The sequence below is a fragment of the Phytophthora sojae genome (assembly GCF_000149755.1).
Source record: "Phytophthora sojae unplaced genomic scaffold PHYSOscaffold_10, whole genome shotgun sequence".
NCBI classification, from domain to species: domain Eukaryota; phylum Oomycota; class Peronosporomycetes; order Peronosporales; family Peronosporaceae; genus Phytophthora; species Phytophthora sojae.
Genome location: NW_009258124.1, coordinates 1,808,120 through 1,823,516, shown reverse-complemented (window position 1 = coordinate 1,823,516; position 15,397 = coordinate 1,808,120). Strand labels below are relative to the sequence as shown.

At 52.4% G+C, this 15,397-nt stretch overlaps 6 protein-coding genes across 6 annotated transcripts; 4 read left to right on the top strand and 2 right to left on the bottom strand.

Moving 5' to 3' along the window:
- Positions 1–1,757: 1,757 nt before the first annotated feature.
- Positions 1,758–2,180, bottom strand: PHYSODRAFT_288711 (hypothetical protein; the record flags this gene model as incomplete). The annotated part of the gene is made up of 1 exon (XM_009537493.1): positions 1,758–2,180. One exon carries the CDS (start codon positions 2,178–2,180, stop codon positions 1,758–1,760), a length of 423 nt encoding a protein of 140 aa, XP_009535788.1.
- Positions 2,181–3,002: 822 nt separating this feature from the next.
- Positions 3,003–3,365, top strand: PHYSODRAFT_524131 (hypothetical protein; the record flags this gene model as incomplete). The annotated part of the gene is made up of 1 exon (XM_009537492.1): positions 3,003–3,365. A coding segment is annotated over one exon (363 nt), but the record flags the coding sequence as incomplete, so codon positions are not given.
- Positions 3,366–3,564: 199 nt separating this feature from the next.
- Positions 3,565–5,871, top strand: Avh1b-126 (Avr1b-1 avirulence-like protein; the record flags this gene model as incomplete). The annotated part of the gene is made up of 1 exon (XM_009537491.1): positions 3,565–5,871. The coding sequence occupies one exon, from the start codon at positions 3,565–3,567 to the stop codon at positions 5,869–5,871; it is 2,307 nt and encodes a 768-aa protein (XP_009535786.1).
- A 194-nt stretch (positions 5,872–6,065) lies between these two features.
- Positions 6,066–6,959, bottom strand: PHYSODRAFT_318874 (hypothetical protein; the record flags this gene model as incomplete). The annotated part of the gene is made up of 3 exons (XM_009537490.1): positions 6,066–6,207; positions 6,290–6,756; positions 6,912–6,959. 3 exons carry the CDS (start codon positions 6,957–6,959, stop codon positions 6,066–6,068), a joined length of 657 nt encoding a protein of 218 aa, XP_009535785.1.
- Positions 6,960–10,157: 3,198 nt separating this feature from the next.
- Positions 10,158–11,280, top strand: PHYSODRAFT_524919 (hypothetical protein; the record flags this gene model as incomplete). Its single annotated transcript, XM_009537489.1, has 3 exons — positions 10,158–10,547; positions 10,809–10,892; positions 10,972–11,280. The coding sequence occupies 3 exons, from the start codon at positions 10,158–10,160 to the stop codon at positions 11,278–11,280; spliced, it is 783 nt and encodes a 260-aa protein (XP_009535784.1).
- Positions 11,281–12,420: 1,140 nt separating this feature from the next.
- On the top strand, positions 12,421–12,930 carry PHYSODRAFT_318848 (hypothetical protein; the record flags this gene model as incomplete). Its single annotated transcript, XM_009537488.1, has 1 exon — positions 12,421–12,930. The coding sequence occupies one exon, from the start codon at positions 12,421–12,423 to the stop codon at positions 12,928–12,930; it is 510 nt and encodes a 169-aa protein (XP_009535783.1).
- Between the last annotated feature and the right edge of the window lie 2,467 nt (positions 12,931–15,397).

Sequence of the window (15,397 nt, the reverse complement as noted above, 5' to 3'; positions counted from 1 at the left end):
GAATCTAGGTCATCGAGTGACTTTATCAATACAGAAATATACTTGTGAAGGACATCAGGGGCATCTTTTATCCACAATAGAGCATGAATATGAGGTTAGCCTCTTTGCTGAAACTCAACTCGCCAAAAGAAATCAATAATTTCACCCAGAGGTTGGCTTGGGCCGCGAAGTACGTGGTCGAAAAAAGCTTTAAACCTTGTTAAAATGCCTGGCAGCAAAATCAGGGTTTTCGTTAAGGTAATTACGTCGTTCTTTAGACGTTAGATATGCAGCTCGTTCCATAGTCAATGAAGGATTGCAAGCCCTAAAGAAATCGGGCCATACTGTGTCTGCCGCACTCAACGTTAAGAAAAAAGTTGGCCATCGCGTGGGAAGCAGGTGTCCGAGCCGGCCGAGACGATCAAGAACGACTACCTATCTATAACTACTCTGTGCGATGTGGCGGAGCAAAAACCGCTGGTCCCTCAGAACGGAAGGTTCCTCGGACCCCCGGGTGAAAATCGCTTATCGGACAGTCTATTCTAATCATAGCCATGGGGCTCTCCAGCATGAGCGGGTCGCTGAACTTGATGCAGCTGAGCGCGAACCATGACTGGGCTCCAGTTGTGGGAACGTGGCTTTCTCCTCTTGTGCAGGAAAACTTAATTTCCACCTCGCTTCGCTTAATGGAAATACCGAAGTATGCTGCCTACGTTCTCACCACTTTCAGTGGTACTTTGAATGTCATTCCTATGAGGCGAATTTTAAATGAGGGGCATATGGTTTGTGCTGGCCGTGAAGGGCGTCTCATGAAATATTTTCGAAGGGGTATCTCGTTAGGTTTCCCTAAGACATTAATAAAATAAGCACTGATCCAACCTCTTGCAAGTACAGAGCCTCAATCTTAAACAAAAAGCGGCACAAAGACTAAAAGGCGCAATACACGTCAACTCGGGGACCTACTGGCCACGAAAGGATTGCTAATGCAAGTGTTGCTAAAGCGCTGAGAAATTAACATTATTCCTGTTGTCCTGTTGCTACCCAATTGCCTACCGTTATTCGTTTTCACTTTTGCGCGGAGGTAAGATTAACCGAGAGTTCCAGGGCTCGGCAACGGTGTAGTAGTGCACAAAAGGAAAATGTCAGGTTATCAAAATCGATCAGCAGAAGATTAGACAGCGGAGGACCGCAAAACCGACCAAGCAATTGATGCACCTTGCTATACAAAGCAGCTACGTCAAAGTACACAACAGTTACAGATAAAGCAAATCGAACAGACTATCAACACTGGCGGATAGCTCCAAGAAAGCACTTCAAACGATGTAGAACCTTCAAAATTTCTCCCATATTCTGTCAGTGATCGCCAGGATATAGGAAAAATTCGGAAATTCCCGTATTGGTAGAGGTCTGCGCATGAGGCATGTGTGTGAAGTGTTGATACACAATCTCGATACACTCGCTTACTCCTAGCACTACCGGTCAACTAAATGAAGTTTGACGACAAATTAAATGATTTCTCAGCGTATCAGGCTGTTAAGCTTTCTTGTATGAAAAGGTTTCGATCGGCTCGGGGGGGGGGGGCATCGCGAAATTTTGTGTAGAGCACAATATTTAGTGTCGCCCCAAATTAGCAGCGAGGAAGCGCAGTGAACGAGGTGCTCAGCTAGTCTAGACTGCTTTATGCTGTACGCACCAGCTTGAGTTTATCAATGATAGCGGTGAAAATGAGCTAACCAGTCCTATCCCAGCCTTCGCTAAGTCCTATTATTGTTATCCTGCTAGGGCTCGGTAAGCTTGTGCACGATAGGAACGGCGACTGCAGGGAAGACTACAAAGACGCCCACCAGAACTCCTAAAAGTTGGAGCAACTCTTTCCGAGACATCTTGTCGGGGCTCTTTGCGATAGCCGATCGGACTGCGGCTACTTCCTTCGCAGTAAGCTTGGTACTCTCGGCCTTCTGCAGCGTCTTGGTCACGTCAGGGTTCTTCTTGAAGATATTGTTCAGCTTGCTGAAACCCTCTTTAATGCTGAAGGCCGCCCTCTCCTCATCGTCGGGACCATCCTCCACGGGCGTCGTAGTTGCGCTGCTTCTCAGCTTCCGCTCCGTCAAGCCGTCGTTGTTGTCGAGCGCGATGGCGGATCCCACCACTTGGTTGCCCGATGGAACGTCGGCGAGACCTTCGCAGGTTATAGCGAACATTCGCAGGATGTTCGAGTTTCCGGATACAGCGAAGGGAGTTTCGAAACTACTAGTATTCTTAGGGCAACTTAGATGAGATCCTGAGGACGAGCAGTAGCTCGTTAGAGCCTTAGGGTCGCTCACTTTTCAATTATCCTCGTCTCGAAAACCCGCCTCACCACGCCCATACTCATGGCTGGTCGAAGGTCAATGTACACATTGCCCCCTGAAATGACTGAGCGTATCCTTGGAAACCGCAAAAGTAAGTGCGAGCAGTATCAGGAAGTGGCGAAAATACATCGTTAATGGGACGCTGGAGTGGCTTGCTGTCGGGGTTTGCGTGTTTGTGATCGAATTGATAAATGAACTAGACGAACTAACTTGTCGTGTGCGCTTGGGCGACGTATGGTTCCTTCAGATCAAACGTTGAGAGAACATAGTTCTTGCCGGACTTTTCCCCCGGTGTGGGGTTTGAAAAGCCGCCTAATCCTGCAGGGTCGACACAGAGTAAGCAGGGCATCATCGCGACGTGCGCTACAGCAGATCGTCAACGTATGAAGTGTTATTTGAGTGTGGTGAAGACGCAGCTCAACACATGTCTTATCTGGCGATCTTACAGCACCCGGCTCTTTTGACGAGCCTCAAACACCTTTCAGCGAGTCCAGTTCTCAAATTGCCCGCAAGCCAACACTCAGTTAACAGCACGTCAACACCACCCCAGTACACTAAGGATGCATTCGTATGGCTTGTTGGTGCTATTGGCACTTACATTTGCAGTAACATGCTACGGCCTCGAGGACATCAACGGTATCTGGAAAAGCGACGAAGTGGTGGGTTCCTCCCTCAATCGAGCGTGAGAGCGATGACACGTCGCAAAGGAAACTGAGAGGTGGAGCAGCAACGGAAGACGACCTCGACGAAGAAGAGAGGCCCATCGACATTAAAGCAGGTTTCAGCAAACTGCAAAATATCTTCAAGAAGAACCCCGCAATGACCAAGAGCTTGCAGAAGCTCGAGGGTACTGGTACGACAGTTATTACAAAGGACGCAGCTGCTGTCCGATCCTACATCGCAAAGAACCCCGACAAAGTCCGCCGTCTTTCCCCGGGGGGCAAAAAGCTCCTGATTAGCGCAATCCTAAGCAGCGCGTTCATCGTCGTCGCTGTCATTCTAGCCGCCACCGTTTTTCGAGGCAAACTCGGCTAGTTCGACTGGTGGTGATCAACTATGCAATCCCAAAATATCATCTTTGACATTCGACCATCACTCACTTCCAAACCCCTCCCACAGCTAATATTTTCATGTCTCGTACGTAAAAACATGCTTGTGATCCAACGTCACTCATTCTTTTATTGGAGCCCGAGCGAGCCATCGTGACCACCTGCACCTCCCTCCCTGCGTCGCCATGGCCGAGTCCGCCGCTGCCTCCTGCGTGCTGTGCTGCAACGCCATCGACAACGCCTCGCGCTTCAACACCGTGGGCGTGTGCAACCACCCTGGCTGCTGCAGCATCTGCGCGCTGCGGCTGCGCCAGCTCCTGGGCCAAACGTCCTGCGTCATGTGCAAGACGGACATGCCGCGCGTCATCTGCCTGCAGCGCGCGGACCAGAGCTTCGAGTCGTTCCAGGACTGGGGGGACAACATCGGCCCCGTGCACGTGTTCGACGAGGCCTCGGCCATGTTCTTCCTCAAGGAGGACTACGCCAAGCGCATCCGCAAGCTGCGGGACCCGCTCTGCAAGAAGTGCGGCAAGAAGTTCGCGACCGTGGCGGCGCTCAAGACGCACGTGCTGGACGTGCACCAGCTGCAGTACTGCGGCATCTGCCTTGAGAACAAGAAGGTTTTTCTTGAAGAGTTGGAGCTCTTCACTAAAGAAGGGCTTAAAAGGCACAACACCAAGGGCAACCCCCATGAAGGGTTCATGGGGCACCCACGGTGTGATTTCTGCTTCTCGAGGTTTTATTCTACTACGGAGCTGTACGAACATTTGAGGAAGAACCACTTCGAGTGCGACATCTGCCTGTACCAGCTCAATGTGCAGAACAGATACTACAAGGACTACAACGACCTGGAGAACCACTTCCGAGCCGACCACTTCTTGTGTGAGGAGCGCGAGTGTCTGGCCAAGAAATTCGTCGTGTTCAAGAGTCATATTGACCTGCAGGGGCACATGGCGACGGACCACCCGCATATCAAGACGAGTCGCAAGATTGACGTGCATTTCACGGTGCGTCGAGCCTCGCAAGGAGACGAAGACGACTTTGAAGACCCCAGACTGTTCCAGCAGCAGGCGTCCGGGGGTAACACGATCAATGTGGCGGACTTCCCGTCGCTTTCAGGCTCGGACAGTGCTGCTGCTGGGCCGTCGTTGTCGTTGTGGGAGAATCAGAGTGTGACCCGCCGTCCACGCGCAGAAGACTTCCCGGCCTTGTCGTCGGGATCGGCTCCTAACAGAACGGGATCGACGTTCCGGAACGCGCTGGCACCACCCCCGTCGGCAGCTCTTCGCGCGCACATGGACACTAATGGGTGGGAGTACGAGAGTCCTGAGCTAGCGTCTGCAGCTGCGGTTCTTGGTGCGAACAACCCACTGCTGGGAGTTCTGAAGCCGGCACGGAAGAATAATAAAGGAAAGAAGAAGGGTCGGAAGTCGGGCGGCGGCTTGGAGGAGAAGCTGTCCGCCCCCGCGCCTGCGATTCAGGAGGAAGAGTCGGAGTCAGAGGACGACGAGCCTGTGGGACCCGCTCCGTCCAAGACTGCGGTCGTGCTGAAGATTCGTCAGGTGCTGGGCAGTGACGCGAAGTATGAGGTGTTCCGCGAGGACTGCAAGCGCTTCCGTCTTGGAGAGACAGATACCCCCGAGTTCTACGCCAAGATGCACGACATGTTCTCGTCCGCGGACTTCTCGCAGCTTTTCCTACCGCTGATGCGACTGTCCCCCGACAAGGAGCAGGTGGACACTTTCTTCGCGTACCACAAGCAGGTGAACAAGCAACGCGCAAAGACCCAAGGGTTCCAGGAATCTACGTCCAAGCGCAACAAGAAGGCGGCCAAGCAACAGCAGGCTGAACTGGAGCAGAAGGCGCCTGCACCGCGCCGCAAGAACCAGCGTCAGCCGCCGGCACCCTCGCAGTCCGGCTGGGGCAACGCTCTGAAGGAGAGCGGCGTCAAGACGGCGACTGGACGCAAGCCTGCAGCTATCGTCCACAACACAAACCTGCGTTCGATGCTGGGCCGAGACACGCAGCCTACGACGCAGTGGAGCTCGGCTGGAAGCCGGCAGGCCCCGCCACCTGCTGCGTCCAGCTCCTCGGCGTACCCGGCACTGGGCCGTACGCCGACGAGCACGAAGTTCCAGAGTGCCCCCATCGAATCGTTTGCCAGTCTTAGTGTTTCCTCGTCAGCGTCGTCGTCTGGATACGGCGCAGCGGCTTCTGCGTACGCGTCGACCCCCACGCCTGTGCTGCGTCAGATCACGCCTCCTCCAGCCGCGCCGACCTTCAAGACTGTCAGGAACGACTTCCCCGAGCTGCCCAAGGCCGGTAAGCCTGTCGGTGTGCAGCCTGTGACGCGTGCGACTTGGGACGACCAGGTGCAGGCCATCGCGCAGAACCGTTCGTCAAACACCACGAATGGAGGCCGTGGCAATGGCAAGAAGAAGCAGAAAAAGAAGAGCATGTCGCTCCAGGAGATGGCCATGCACTTTGGTTAACCCGGTAGACAGACTAACAGAATAGAGAAGTGCTGAAATCGTGCCAGCTTTTTTGCATTGACTTTGTATCTAGGACATTACGCTTACGTTCTTGTCAACAACGAGCGTCTCTCGGGGGTTAACGAAGACCAGCAGACCCTTTACGAGTCACTTACGCGGTAGTACGGAGTCCGTGGACTGGTTGGTTGGTTAACTTACTCAATGCCCAGCTTGGCCATGATCTTGTCGAGTTTGATTTCAATCGCCGCTAGTCGCGCCTCCACCGAGCTGCTGGTGCCATTCTCATAACCTCCCGAGTTCGACGGCGTGTGGCGCGGGGTCGAGGGCGCCGAGCTGCTGTTGTGCGCGGGCGGGGGCCGATCCCCCTCCGGATCTCCGCGCCGCAGCCTCGCGGTTCTTCCGCATGATCTCCGCGAACCCTCCAGCCCCTCCATTCGAGGCACCCGCACCACCACCAGAACCTCCTCCGCTGTTCTCCCTCTTGATGCCGGAGCTCGGGGTCTTCCTCAAGTTGCCTCCCGCCTGGATAGCCGTCATCATGGCGCCCATGCCGCCACCTCCGCCCATCGGAGCGCTACTAGCCGTCAGTGCAGCAGCTGCAGCTCCACCACCACCTCCTCCGCCGACGCTGCCGTTGGGGTGGCCAGCGAACATGGTCTTCTCCACCGTCTTGACCTTCTTAAGCCTGGTGCCCTGCTGGATCTGGGCCAAGAGGCCGCCACGCCCAGCGCCTCCCGTGGGCAGAGCTGGGGTGGAAGAGCTCGAGCCTCCGCCTCCTCCTCCTGAGTTGCTGTGCTTGTGCTTGGGCGGAGTTTTACCGGAGGACGAGGAGCTGGAGGGCCGCGTCCATGTCGTCACTTTCGTCTGCGGGTTGTAGTAGTATTCCTGCAGCGGGGAGCAAGGGAACAATAAATAAGGTTAAGGTGGGGACGGGATCACTTTGATTTCCATGAGTTTTTGACGTCATTTCTGCGAGTTGGGGGCCGTGTGGGGCAGCGCTAGACCCGCGAGATGAAGGGGTTGGTGGTGGGCCAGCGTACCTTGCCATCCTGCGTCTTGTACGACAGCCACGGAGCGGGGAGCGTCATGGGGGCCTCGCGCTGGCGCTTTATGCTCGTCGATTGACACGTTTCTGAGAAAAAGTCGAAGTGACGCACGCAAATAATAACATATTAAATTTTGGATCCTCTATATCATTTTACAGATTCTTCAATTTCTTGAATGCTTATTTTGATTTCAAGGTACTAGGGTAGCTAAATAACGTTGTGCGAAACAAACGCGGGGCGCTGGTACGGTGGTATGCGTGTCATTTTGTAAAAGGGAAACTATTATTTATATTACAATAAAATTCCACTGCACTAGGGAAGCCTCGTAGGGAATAGAGCCCGGTTTTCCCCTACGAATCGGCCCATAATGCAAACGTAGTGCACAACGAAATATTCTCGTGCGAGCGCCTACTGCGTTGACGGATGCTGGAAACAGGTGCACATGCTCCTACAGAGCGTATATAGGTACTAGTTAGGTATACAGCGGAATTTCTTCCTTGGTAAGGCGCTTGCAACACTCTCACGGTTGCTATAGTCTCAAGGCAAAGTGGCAGTGTACTCTAAACCCATATTTGCAAGCAGATATACGAGGTCTCATCGTCGTGCAGGTCATCAAGCAGGTTCTCGCAAAAGTAGGATGGCACCTCTACTATGAGGTAAGGCAGCTGCATTGACTGTTCTGGAGCAACTCCTCCACTTTCACTATGCATTTCTGCAATACCGTTGGGGAAGCGAAAACAAATGCAAGCTATTTCATGCATGTTCGTCCTGTTTTTACGAAGTGTCCAGCCGTTCACTTCGCCTTATCATTTTTGCACTATGCACTACCGTTGGAGATGCTCTAAGTATGCGTCCCATGGAGTACCAGTCAGCAAAAAGTATCATACCGATTACCGTGACATGAAATCGATGTCTTCCAGCTCCTGTCCTGTGCCGAATTAGCGAAACTTATTTCGAAAAACAGGATCATTGGAAGCACGATAAACGTGCCCGTCGCAATCGCGAAAATCAGGGCCTTTCAACCTCCAGAGAAAGACGGCCGACCATGTCCGGGTTCTATGTAATAAACGATCGGGCGGCGTTTACGTCCTTTGTGGTCATTTTGGTACTCTCGATCTTCTGCAAGGTTTTCGTCAGCTCAGGATTCTTCTTGACAAGAGCTTTCAGCTTGCTGAAGGTTTACGACTTTCGTAGTACATGCACACTGGTGGAAGCAGAGGCACTGCTTACTCTGAATTAATCTTTCTCGATTTGGTATAGTCTATCAAACTCAGCACCGCGGAAATCCAAGGCTTAACGTTATGCTTCACAATGTAAAGCATTACGTGTCATTTACTACATGGGGTGAGCGAGATGGCTTTGGGGCCGTATACATGACTGCGATTAAAAGTATCAAACCGATTGTCGTGACATGAAATTTAGGCAATGTCTTTTATGTTTCCTCGGTGCTTCCAGGCATTGGGGGGATTAAAAAGTTTTCATTGTGTTAATGGGCCAAAGCCAGAGGCGCTTTGGTTGATAGGCAAGGTAGCCCCAAGGGATGGTGGGAGGGTAGAAAAATCTGTCTATCGAACTGGCGGCGCGGGGCTGGGCTTGTCGGGCCGATTCGGTCACGGCGGTGTGACTGGAGGTCGACTCGTGTCGGACGAGGTGCTTGCGCTCGGCGACGCAGAACGCGGAATGAGCCGCGAGGTTGCTCTCGGTGCTTGACTGTCTTATCCGACAGCGGTTCCTGTCGGCTGACGGCGCGTCGGGTTTCGTCGTGCCTTCCTTCATTCGGAAAAATAATTATCCACTTGTTCACTTCGTTGCACCGTGGGCTAATTTCACAATAGCTCTTATCTGTGCCGAATTTGCCCAACTTGTTGCGGAAGACGGTTGCAGCGAGGATAATGGGGATGACGATAAACGAGCTGGTCAGGGTTGCGATGATCAGGAACTTTTTGCCCTCCGGGGAAAGACGGCGGACCTTGTCGGGGTTCTTGGCGATGTAGGATCGGACAGCAGATGCGTCCTTCGTAATAACTGTTATTTTTCCAGGTATGTAAGTTCCAGACATCTCCACTTTTGTATGAATTAAGTTGAAGTTGCTTGCTGGAAGATCGCTACAATTCCATCCACAGTGCACCCCCCCTCAAGTTGCAGCAACACAGCAAGCAAGAGCTCATTGACGATGCCACCACCAGGATTCAAGATATCTGGTGGTTCGTCTACGGCGTGCACTACCTTGAACACTTTCCGCCGTGGTGTGGTGTCTGATACACCTCAGTTGGCTCGGACGGATATGGCCCGCACGGGTTACAACAAAACCAAGCACCGATCCATGAAGCCGACCCTGCAGCAACGGTGTCGCTAAAGAAGTGCCAGAATTCCCGGCTCATGCAATGCTCGCTAACGGTGATGTTGGGGTGCTCTGTTAAGAATGAGTCGGCGGTCGTATCATGCGAGCTGACGCCTTTAACGAAACGTATTGCATCCGACTGGGAAGTTTGAGTTGCTACATATGTAATAGCTTCAACCGTAAGGCTGAGCGAGAGCGCCTGAATTCGCGAAACCAACTCCACTTTGGGTCCCAATTTGACCAACACCTCACCAGGGCATAAGTCCGAGTGCGATTTCTCCTCTGAACATGCCGGTAGTCAGCACTGGTTCAAAAGACCGACGGAGTCATTTGGTCCCCTCTCATTCCCGCTAAACCACGCAGTCTTTGCGGCTCTGAACTCCATCCACAAGACGAAAAGATCACAGTTTATCGCTGACAATCGCTTCCGGCGACTAACCGTATCCATCCTGAACGGAGTATGTTGCCTGACGTGACTTGTCTTTCATTGGCATCGGACGCGTGCAATGACCCAATGGTAATATTGCTGCAAAGTTGCAACGCCACCCCGCCTCAGCTTTTGACAAATTTCGAGATAGACGGCCCAGGTTTAACATTTAGCAACACTCAAAGTGCTGACCACAACACACTCGATTGAAGTATCGACTTCATTGCGAGCGCTGCCTTCCAACTGACCATTGCCGGCGTTGCAGCTGCTGTGCCGGTACACCGGGCGCATTTCACGCTATCGAGAGCCTTCCAGCTCGTTCCTTCGCACCAAAAACAAGCAGATTAAACCTCTAGCCGCTGGATCCTTTGTAGTGCCCACCGTCGCCATGTCCTCGATGCGGGGTGGCTGCAACGCAGTCGGATTTGAGGCTCACAACTCAATTCTCCTCCAACACACGACAACACTCCCAATGGACCCCGTCATATCGACCGCCACGAGACTCCTAACTGAAGCCGACAGCAGTCTGGAGCACGCGTCCGTGGGCAAAATCATCTCAACCGGTTTGCTGCTCGGCATTGTGCACGTGCTCACGGGCCCGGACCATTTGAGCGCCCTAGCTGCTATGGCCACGGGTGGGTCGTTCAAGGCGTTCGCACTGGGAGTGCGATGGGGCTGCGGCCACTCCCTCGGCCTGTTGATCATGGCCGGCATCTTCTTCGCCGCGGGCCAAACCATCGACCTCGATGACGTGGGCGGATACCTCAACTACGTCGTGGGCGTCTTCATGATCGCGTTGGGCGTCTGGACGGGTAGAAGCATCTACCGCAAGTACCATCAAGCACATGATGAGGAGAAGGCTGTTCACCCTAGCTGCGACGACCTTGAGTCCAATTGCGATAGCAATCGTAGCTACGTCAACTCTTCTGCTGCTAAACTACCGACAGTCGTCGAGTTCAACCCGGAGCCAAGGCGAGTGGCCACTGCCGGTACCTCCTCAACCAGTGGACGGATCGGGAGCTCTCCGTCGAGCTCCTTCTTCCTCGTGGTGAACAACAAGGCGGACACTGAGAGTACGGACGGCAATAACCCCGGCACGCCCGTGATGGCGTTGTCGCCCAAGTCGAACGATGGACTGGAAGGGCCTAAGACCTTCAAGCAGAATTACTGCGCCAACCTGAGCTTCGAGAACCCCATGATGCAAAGGGTAAGACCGAGGTTGTTGGTGCAGTCTTGGGAATGCACAAGTATCCTGACATGTCGGTTTGTGTTTGAAAATTGAACAGGTCGCAGCTCTTTGCGTGGGGATTGTGCACGGTATCGCCGGACCTGGAGGCATTCTGGGTGTGCTACCCGCCGTGGTGCTCAACAACTGGGGCAAGTCGATCGCCTACCTCGGCTCGTTCTGCGGCGCGTCCATATTGACGATGGGCGTGTTCGCAGCCGTTTACGGTGAAGTCACGCGTCGACTTGGCGGCAGCTCACCCAAGATGGACTTCCGCGTGGGCATGTGCTCTTCGGCGTTCTCGTTCGTTGTTGGCGTCCTTTGGATCATCCTGCAGGCAGCGGGTGTACTCGACGAGATTTTTGGCTAAGCGTCGGCGTGGTGCTCGTAGGGGCACAACTATTAGTCCAGGAGTAAAAAATAGCGAACAGCCTCCGGCTCGGACGTAAATTGAATGAACTAACCAGTCATACATAGCACCTCTACTTCCTGAAATGTATCGCATCATTCCATCCCCGCCTAACGTCAGTCGCGACCGCGCCTGAGACTGAAACTGAAGAACCTGGGTACATGCACTGTGCAACGTAGTGCACGTTGTATCCAGTGCGAGCACAATACATGTACTGCATGCACGGTTCGGACGCTTCCTTGTGTTACCGTACTGTATGTGTACGGCTTCGCACAAGCGCGAAGTCCATCCCAATGACAATCTCATGGCGTGACCTTATGTTTTTGTGTATCATTCCCCAGGAAGTGACTACACACCCTTACAAATCCGAATGCGCACGTACTGTACATGTATGAAATCTCCACGTAAGTTGGGTGGAAGTTCCGCCCTCAGATGAAACTTAAAAGGCTGATATGATTTACTTATATTAAGCTTGATATCGGATTCATTTGCCTAATGCGTCATGTACGAGCAGTAGGGTCCTCAAGTATATGTAGAGTGACAGGTTGTGTACGAACATTCATGGCTATCGATAACATGGATTACAGTACTGTATCAACAATTAAGCTGACGATACAGTAAATTGGTAAACATGCACCTACGGACGTATCTCCATTAACTTTGCCATGCACGCGCCCATGAGTGCATGATAAAGTTTATGGAGACGCACGCACCGACGTGCATGTACCAAGTAAAATACCCTCCAACTAGTGTGAAAAGGAAGAAAATAACTATACCATTTATCTATCTGTAATATCTACGGGCCTAGCTGTATTCTCCTTAGTTCTATGTACGGTGTACCACAGCCCTGGAAACGACCACACACCAATGGACCGATCCTATTTGTTATCCTCGTGCAAGGTTATTAATAATCCTTGAAGGCTTCCGGGGGAGGATCAAGAAGCCGCTCACACCGAACAGACGTTTTTACACTGTACTGTATTATGATCGTAAAATACAGTACAGTAGCTGCAGCTTGGGATTCGGCCGACACACGCCAACTCGAGGTCATTTCCAATTTTTCTTCCTGCCCCCAACTACAAGCTCAAGCAAGTTACGACGATGAAGTTCCTGGCGACGGTCGCGCTCCTTGCAACTAGCGCTGCTGCTCTCAAAGACGGCGTCCGACTGAGCGAGACCTTCGGTGGCCCGCACGGAAATAAGTACACGGACATGGACTTGGTGGCGCCTGGCCAAGCCGTCAAGTCCATTACGATTCGGACTGGCGAGCGCGTGAACGGCGTCGGCATCCACTTCATTGACCTCACAGGCAAGGACCAGTACCTGTACCACGGCGGTGGCGGCGGCGACAACAATACGCTCACGCTGGGCCAGAACGAGTATGTCACGGGCATCGAGGCCCACTGGGGCGAGTACCATAGCCACACGCGCGTCCGGTTCATCCAGTTCACAACCAGCGCCAACAATACCATATCGGGAGGAACCCGCGCGACCAAGATCGGAACGGACACAGCCCCTGAGGGCTACCAGTTGGGCGGGTTCCTGGGCACCAGCGGCGTGGAGCTGGACTCGGTTGCCGCGATCTGGACCAGTATTAACAAGCTGAACTAAGCTCCAGGTTTTTCTACTTCTACGGAGCTTGGTTGGGCAGCACTGACGGTTCGTGGACGTATTCAACGAACGCCTGCTCTACTCATATCAAGAAAACCTTAGCAGTATATGTACTAGCTAAGTAGCACAGCAACACGTGTAAAAAACGTTCGAGTGAATGAGATCGGCCTTCCACGTTGTGTATTTATGCCTACAGAATCCTGCATGCATTAAACGAACAACGAAAGTATCCGTCTTTCATACTACCTCAAAACCCGGTGGTGAGGTCAGATCGTCTATTGAGTTACTACTTGTCACTGCTAAGATGGCTATGCATACGGAGTACATGTATTAATACATGTGACTAGGTATACCACGTTACGACTTCACGACTGGATCCGGACCAGAACTGCAGCGGTGTACTTAGTAAAGCTACATCGGCATACTGCTCTCTGACCCGTTAATATAGAGGCCAGCTACCTTGATCGAGCTGCGGTTCAACTGCACATGATACTATCCGAGACCAGGGACGTCACATTAGCAGGCTGCGCGACCCATAGAGACTCTATAGAGTGGGCACGGGGTCACGCAGAAGAACAGTACCTGCGGCTCTAAAGGGCTAAAGGTAGCCATTTAAAGGTGCGGAGCGTTGGGATAGGCACCATTCTATCTGAATCTGCGGAGCTAGACGTCGTAGCATGGATTATTAGCCTTAGACAGGGAGGGGTACCCTAGACAGGAAGGGGTGACGAGTGCCTTGCCGTAGCGTCGTTGATAGATGAGCTGCAGCACCTTTCGTTGACAGGACCAGTTGTGAACGCTGACCAAGACTTCGACCGCATTGTCGACGTGTAATGCAAGCCCCATCTGAATCCTGTTGTTTTTTATGTGTCGTTTGAATATTTATTCTTGAAGGCTGTACTTTACTCATGAACATTGGGTGCAGCTCACTACATGCGCTTTGCGGTAAACAGTAGCAGCCATCGGGGTCTGTCACTTTTTGCCTAGATAAGACTGATACGACGCGAGGGCAACTCGCCGACGTGGTGTCGTAGCGCTTGCTGGTCTGGGATCGGGGGGGGGGGGGGCTCCTAGCCCAGACCTATGAATGGCTGGGGCGACGGTTGTAGACATTTTTCTGCATGCCTTTTCCTGGTGCCTTATATGTAGAAGAAACACGACGTAGTTTACGACCAGTGCTGCAGTTTTGACTAGCAAGGGATCCGAAGCGGCCATCGTGCCGTTCCCAAGGAGCAAATAAACAAAACCCCAGCAGATCCGAGAATTCCACAACGATGGTGAAAATTAGGTTCTTAATAGAAGACGGTAGTGAGCATACCAGCGAGCTGCCCCGTTGCCCTGTCCAGTAGTTAGTTTTAGGAAGCAACGTTAGTGCTGCTATCGCAGACCAAATAGGTAGGATCCTCTTGACATCTACTGGTATTAATACATTTTCTTGAAACCGGTACGATTCCGGTGGCGCTCTGGGCCTGGACAGACTTAACCGGTAGGATACCCATCAAACCGGTATGACTCCGGTGCCGCACTGCATACCGGCATCCTCCGTTCTTTACTGACAGTCATGTTTGGCTACAAAAAGTGGGTAAGAAAGTGATGTCTGCCGCGCATTGTGAAACACACAGCAGCTCATTGTTTCATCGCAGACCGAGCTGCTCTCGATGGTATCATGCTCGACAGCGATAGCTCAAACTCTATGATCTATCAGACTCGGGCTAGAACGCTGAGCGATAATTTCACTAGCTACAACGTCTACTTTCTTCACTAAAGGCTGTAGTCATCGCCTGCTTCCAGGGCCTGTAAGTGCAGCATCAAAGCCGAAAGTGGTACGCCCTCCCCACGCAGTTGATTCATCCATACCGCTCAGCTTCAGCGGGGAGGGCCATACCTGTGCCGCTCGTCCGAGCATTCTTTTTGAGAGCTGTCTGTCCATGAGCTTTCTCTGCGGTTCGTATCTAGACCGCTGTAGAAGGCGTTAAAAGCCACGGTGATGTCACCGCACTGTGGCCAGGCATCAAATTAATTGCGGTGCGTCTACGAGCAGGTAGAATTTTGTGGATTGGGAAATGACCAGTTAAAAGTGGAGGATGACAATAAGGTATTTTGATTGGCTATAAATTAATTGTCAGTAATAAGCGAAAGTCAGTAAAGAACGGAGGATGCCGGTATTATGCGTGGGCAGATCGAACCGGTGTGCTACCGACGATACTGGTAAGAATTAGTACATACCCATACCGTCAAAATTCCAACTGTGGTGTCCAACCTGTACCGGTACTACAGCAAATCATTTTAATGACATCTATTTCATTTTAATGACATCCTAACTGAATCCTGTTCATTCATATCGTTCACTTCGGAGCGCGTGGAGAGGGCCCTCGGCCAGCAGCACCGAGAGCAAGACGGGCGTCGGCAGCGAGATGGACAAGTGCTCGGCCTCGGGCGGGGTGATGGAGCTCGAGGCCAGCAGCAT